Genomic DNA, 6794 nt, shown 5'->3' on the forward strand with positions numbered 1-6794 from the left:
CTTTGAAAATATTGACCTATTTCAGCTGTATTGCTTGGCTTTTCCCATTGTTATAAGTTTATCGAATAACTTTTTTTGCAGCATGTACCATAATTTCAACAAATATAAGCTGCACCCACCTAATTGCTGACTAATTTTATTTTGTACGTATATTAGCTCCACAAATTGAAACATTAAATATTTACACAGGCGCTTGTGTTCATTCACAAATTTGACAAAAGATGGTGCTTGTAACACGCAACACAGGAGCCTACCGTAGAGGCCATGGAGCGCTGTCTCTGTTCTCCTATGCTCTAAAACCGGTAAAGTTAACTTCTTCGGCGCACAGCAGTCCGGTCTATCAGGTCCGTTTGTGGTGGATTTTCCTTCTGTGCGCCGGCTATATATTTTTTAAAGCCGGGTCGATTGTCTTCGGCTTTAGGGCTGCGTCAGGTGCATTTTGTCGTTTCTTTTCCATTAAGTTGGTGACGATCTAGGCTTAATGATTGTGCAAGTGCGTTTGATTTAATGTGAACAAATTAATTTGTCCACTGTAACCCATTCGGCAATTTCATTGGTCTGATGTGACAAGACTACATTTATTGGCGGCATGTAAAGCTTGTGAACACAGGAACACCCATAAATTAGCCACAGCATTGTACAAAGCACAGGGTTCAAAGCGTCAGAAAAAAGTAGGGGCTTATAGTCCGGAAATTATTGTACAGTATTACATATATTTAAAGAGTATAGTCAAAACCTTTCTTTACTTTTTTTTAATATGCTGTATATTTTTGCCATGCCTCAAATTGAGATACGAGGGTTCAAACTAGGGCTGAATAATCGAAAAAAATAATAATCAAATTACAATTTTCATCCCCACAATTGCAATTTGTTATGCAAATTTAGGTCTTACACTACAGAGTTGATTTATATTTTGTTAAAATTTTAATGAACGATTTTGATAAATATCTATTCTGCAAAACATCCTAGCCGATATGTTGGACTAATTTGTTATAATGAATGAAAAGAAAAGTTACATGACCCGAAATAAACGATGTGTATGCTAGTAGTAAGAGCTATGCCTCAGTACCATTTTCCCTGTTGGTATTTCTCTCTTTGTAGAAATAGCATGACAGTGACATGTGATTGGTTGCCGACATACAAACGTGTACTGTGCTTGGTGCAAATTTCAAAGATTTTGCTCCACTATTACCCTGTCAGACGTGTGTATTGCTTTGGGCTTAGATCGCCACTCACGCTGGTGAATGAATGATAAGTGGTGGTCGAAGGGGCCGCAGGCGCAAATTGGCAGCCACACTTCCATCAGTCTACCTCAGGGCAGCTGTGGCTACAAATGTAGCTTACCACCACCAAGTGTTAATGTGAGCGCTTTTAGTATCAAGTTGATAGAAAAGCGCTATATAAATCAAATTCATTATTATTATTATTTTACAGATTATGCCGGACACTAACCTTTCATAGTTTGTAGGTTTCTGACCACAATTGTGCATATGAATTTACTAAAAGCCTCCTACTTAGTATTGTTTTATTTTGAATGTAATACTTACATCCCAACATCACAGATGATGTCCTTGGTGATGGGAGATTCCAGAAGCTTCTTCAGAACTTCGAAACAGTGGAGCAATGTGTCCGATTCATAGAAGTGGTCTGCACAACCATAGCCGCTATTGAAAAGAACGATTATCAGCGTATATGTGACAACAAAGGCTCCCTAATATGATATAATGATGATGATGATGATGATATGAGGGAAACACTGCCATGGCATTTCACTTGAAAAGTACATACTGTCAGACTCAAAGTAAGTATGAATGTTGATCATTCATTTTATTGATTTATTGTAACCATTATTTTTCCAGGATGACTGATGATACACTAACGTACATCTTCAACGATATTTGTGCACTAGTTTGAAATACCGGCAATTTCAATTATTTTTAAATCCACACACAGAAAACATTTTCATACAGGCTCAAATACACAATATAGACACCAATAGAAGTGTGTTACAATAATTGACTATTCGATGATTTGATTCAGAGGAGTCTGATTTAACAATCAAACTCGAATCGTCAAGACACTGAGCCATAGTAATGAGGCAAGTTGAGTACCTGAAGGCCTCAGACTGAGGGTCCCGCATACGGATGTTACGAGATGGAGGATGCAGGGACACCGGATCTCGCCGTGACCCCCTGGGACGCACGGATGGAGCGTGAGTTTACTGCCTCCTTTCAGATATTAATGAGTCAGCGACGCAAAATACGCACTTAGTTCTCGCCTAGTGTGATTGTGGAGCTTGGGTAAACATGTAGTGCCTGCTCGGTTTGCCAAAATAAGAGTTAACATGCAGCATTTAACTCTTTTAATTGCTTTTGCTGCTATAAGATAACCTGCAAAACAGCAACACCCACACATAACACGCTATTAATGACATTGATTGGCTGCATGTGAATCGCATTAGTGTGTCGACCTGGTAGTTACAGTTAATGTGTGGTGTTGAAGCTTTCCCGACTATTTTTGTGGCCATGAACGAACGCATCACTGGCTGAGCCAAGTATGTGGTCTTTTGGCACAAATGAAAGAGAGAGGCTGCTGTCAACACGACATATAGTTTGTTTGTCTTGGTGTGATTACAACAGAAAGTGACCATTTTTGCCAGATAGTACTTTTGTTGCGAATGTTGTTTGGGAGTGGATACAGGCGACAGTTTTGCTCAATAAAATTATTGTTGATGCAGATCACCTCCTTTTCGTCCTTAAAACATCTTGGCAGGCGTCGTCATTGTTATATCTGTTATCACCACTTGTTGTCACCTGTCACTTACAGAATTGCATGGAAAATGGTACACCGTACATTGTTATGTGTCGAGATTAGATTAGATTTTGGATTTGGATTTTGTGCGCTGCATAGATTTTCTGGCTCCAGCACCCCCCGCGACCCCAAAAGGGACAAGTGGTTGAAAATGGATGGATGGATGGACGTGAGCAGTGTGCAATTGCCCAAGTGCATGCCTTAGAGGGAATATTGAAATTGTGTACTTTGAAAAAAAAAAATCATACCAGATTTCCAGTTCAGGCCCCAGTCTGTATTTGGCTCCACTTGCTTTGGCAAGTTCAATGCCTGTAAGTACAAAAAACACATTGAAGGCATATACACACAAACGTGTGTATATGTGTATGTATATATATATATATATATATATATATATATATATATATATATATATATATATATATATATATATATATATATATATATATATATATATATATATATATATATATATATATATATCCATCCATCCATCCATCCATTTTCTACCGCTTATTCCCTTCGGGTTGCGGGGGGCGCTGGAGCCTATCTCAGCTACAATCGGGCGGAAGGCGGGGTACACCCTGGACAAGTCGCCACCTCATCGCAGTATATATATATATATATATATATATATATATATATATATATATATATATATATATATATATATATATATATAAATACACACACACAGCTACATTTTTGTTTCATCTGACCACAGAATTTTCCTCCAGAAGGTCTTATCTTTGTTCATGTGATGTCAGATGAAACAAAAATTGAGCTGTTTGGCCACAATAGCCAGCAATTTGTTTGGAGGAGAAAATGTGAGGCCTTAATCCCAGGAGCACCATTCCTACCATCAAGCATGGTGGTGGTAGTATTATGGTCTGGACCTGTTTTTCTGCCAATGGAACTGGTGCTTTACAGAGAGTAAATGGGACAATGAAAAAGGAGGATTACCTCCAAATTCTTCAGGACAACCTAAAATCATCAGCCCGGAGGTTGGGTTTTGGGCGCAGTTGGGTGTTCCAACAGGACAATGACCCCAAACACACTTCAAAAGTGGTATAGGAATGGCTAAATCAGGCTAGAATTAAGGTTTTAGAATGGATCAACTATATCCATTCAATTTGGAATAGAAACATCAGATATTGACACAAGCTCTCACAGGAGTTGGGATTCTCCATTCACCCTTGACAGCCTGGTCACAGACAAAGATATGGCGAATGATGTACAAGAGCAGCAAGATTCCAATGGGAGCAATCCACAATCTTCTGTGGTGAAAGAGGGAAGAGTTCTACTTCAGGTATGTGGGCGCTAACTTCATTACTAGGAAGTAATATTGTTAAAAGAATCCATGAAGGTCATCTAGGGGTTGAAAAGTGCAAGAGACGAGCACGCGACACTGTATACTGGCCTGGAATCAACAAAGACATTGACAACATGATTGGCAGATGTTCAACATGTCAAAAATACAGAAACAAACAAACCAAAGAACCCATGATATTGCCTGACGTTCCTACTGCACCATGGCAGAAAGTGGGAATGGATTTGTTTCATTTGAAGGGCAAAGAGTATGTTGTTGTAATTGACTACTATTCTAATTTCCCTGAAATGGCTTTGCTATCAAGCACATCATCAAACTGTGTGATCACGCATGTCAAATCTGTATTTGCTAGACATGGTATACCGCCAACTGTGGTGAGTGACAATGGACCATGTTTCAACAGCAAAGAGTGGCAGCAATTTGCAAAACACTATGATTTGAGACATGTGACTTCAAGCCCTCTGTACGCACAGTCAAATGGAAAGGCTGAGAAAGGAGTACATATTCTCAAACAACTTTTGAAGAAAGCAGTGGATAGTAACTGATCCATACCTAGCACTACTTAGCTACAGAGCAACACCTCTTGAGTGTGGCTTGTCACCCTCTGAACTACTGATGAACAGAAAGCTTTGTACTACACTACCAAGTATGTCAACACCAACGCAGAGTCAAAAAGTACAAGGAAGCTAAAGCAACAAAAGCTAAAGCCGAAGTCGTTTTATGACAAAGCAGCCAAATCGCTCCCACCACTATCACCAAGTGACACAGTGAGAATTGAAAGTCCTGATGGTTGGAAAACAAAAGCTACTGTTCTCCAAGAAACATCACCACGATCATATACTGTGAAGAATGAAGAAGGACAGATACTACGTCGCAGTTTGCTGAAGGTTCCAGAGACTGTTTCAAACCAAGCAACAGCTGAGTCCGAGGTTTCATCTACACCTACTGACTTTGAAACAATGCCAATGCAGCACATGAATGAAGATGTGACTGACGATCCTGAACCTGTGTTGAGAAGATCCACAAGGCAGATCAAGAAACCTGTGGATGATGACTACGTGTATTATTGAACTCTTTTAATTTCAAACTGATTGACAAACTAAAGAGTTAATGTTTTCTAAAATATTTAAAATGTTTTCTAATACTGTTGTGTATGGATAGTTTTTGAAAAGATTGCATATTCATGTTGTCAAGAAAGAAAAACAAGTTATTTGTTTAATACATGACATTGTATTAGCAATGTGTGCTTAGCTTAGAAAGGGGGATGTAATGATAGTGTTTGACCACATGGTGGTAGTAATACTCTACAAATGACTAGGAACCAATTATAGTATGTGTCGAGTAGGACTCTTTAGAGGTGAACACACTTTGTACGCACGAATGTTGAAGAAGCGCTTGTAATATGTTATCGTTATTAAAAGACAGTTCTACAAGCCATCCAACGACGTGTTATTTAAAACAATAACATAACAGGAATGACGACAATGAAGGTGAAATAAAAGACCATACAAACAGTAATAGTAAAAAACAAAGTGAATACACGTCTCTTACTTTTCAGTATCCTCTCCAAGTTGCCGTCAAAGTCCAAAGCCCACTGATTCAACGAGCAAGTTGCAAGAGTCACTTTTCGACCCATTGTTATTACTAAGACGTTCACAATTTCACTACCTTGGTACTATTAATCAGTGAACACACCTTACTGTTTTACATAGGCTGTTGTGATTAAATGTAATATTATAATGATCTACTTTTCTGTTTGCATTCTTCCTGTGTTCGCCTTTTCTTCGTCTTGTGTACTGCAGTCTGTCAGTGTCGAGAATAACCTTCGAAGTTCAATACCGCCATCTCTTGGCACGGCTGCTGTACTACATCTACCCCTTTATTTGGTGAATTACTTATTTTCACTTTTTTTTTACGAATACCACTCCATTTGTGCTTCAAGTAAAAACAATGAGAACTATACCACGGACCAAGTGGAACCAGGCCCGTTTCAAGGTATTTGTGGGACCTAGGCAATGATTGATTGATTGATTGAGACTTTTATTAGTAGGTTGCACAGTGAAGTACATATTCCGTACAATTGACCACTAAATGGTAACACCCGAATAAGTTTTTCAACTTGTTTAAGTCGGGGTCCACTTAAATTGATTCATGATCAGTGTTGGGTTAGTTACTGAAAACTAGTAACTACTTACAATTACTAGTTACTTTATTTCAAAAGTAACTCAGTTACTAACTCAGTTACTTACACCAAAAAGTAATGCGTTACTTTGAAAAGTAACTATTTAGTTACTTCTTTTTTCCCCCTTTTTTTTAAGGCTCCTATTAATGCCCTTTTAGCCTTCATTTCAGTACTGTTATTGCACTGGAGAATAATACCATCTGTTGATCAACTTGACATGCATTTGCATCACTGAACTCAGAAAGCAATGTGGTCTACATACAACACACAAACAATGTGGTCTACATACAACACACAAACAATGTGGTCTACATACAACACACAAAGACAAAGATATGTTTCAAAGGGCCAATTTATTTCAGGCCAGAAAAAATTGACAAAACTATTTTAAATAGCTGCAACACAATGGCACTTTAACTTTAACTCTAAGTAGATAGGATGTTTGATCCAAGGCACAACTTACATTTAACT

General features: G+C 38.3%; 1 protein-coding gene across 4 annotated transcripts in view; it reads right to left on the reverse strand.

Annotated features, from left to right (window-relative positions):
- Positions 1-5974, reverse strand: part of nadsyn1 (NAD synthetase 1) — a 78619-nt gene extending 72645 nt beyond the window's left edge. For 3 of the 4 annotated variants that reach the window (XM_062030201.1, XM_062030190.1, XM_062030180.1), the window contains exons 1-3: positions 5693-5974; positions 3060-3120; positions 1548-1664 (exon numbers count right to left, since the gene is read on the reverse strand). In XM_062030201.1, the coding sequence (XP_061886185.1) occupies positions 1548-1664; positions 3060-3120; positions 5693-5777 (263 nt within the window). In that variant the 5' untranslated portion in view covers positions 5778-5974. The remainder of the gene's footprint in view (positions 1-1547; positions 1665-3059; positions 3121-5692) is intronic. The other variant, XM_062030209.1, reaches the window with a different exon arrangement.
- Between the last annotated feature and the right edge of the window lie 820 nt (positions 5975-6794).

This window comes from Entelurus aequoreus, linkage group LG02 (assembly GCF_033978785.1).
Source record: "Entelurus aequoreus isolate RoL-2023_Sb linkage group LG02, RoL_Eaeq_v1.1, whole genome shotgun sequence".
Classification (NCBI taxonomy): Eukaryota; Metazoa; Chordata; class Actinopteri; order Syngnathiformes; family Syngnathidae; genus Entelurus; species Entelurus aequoreus.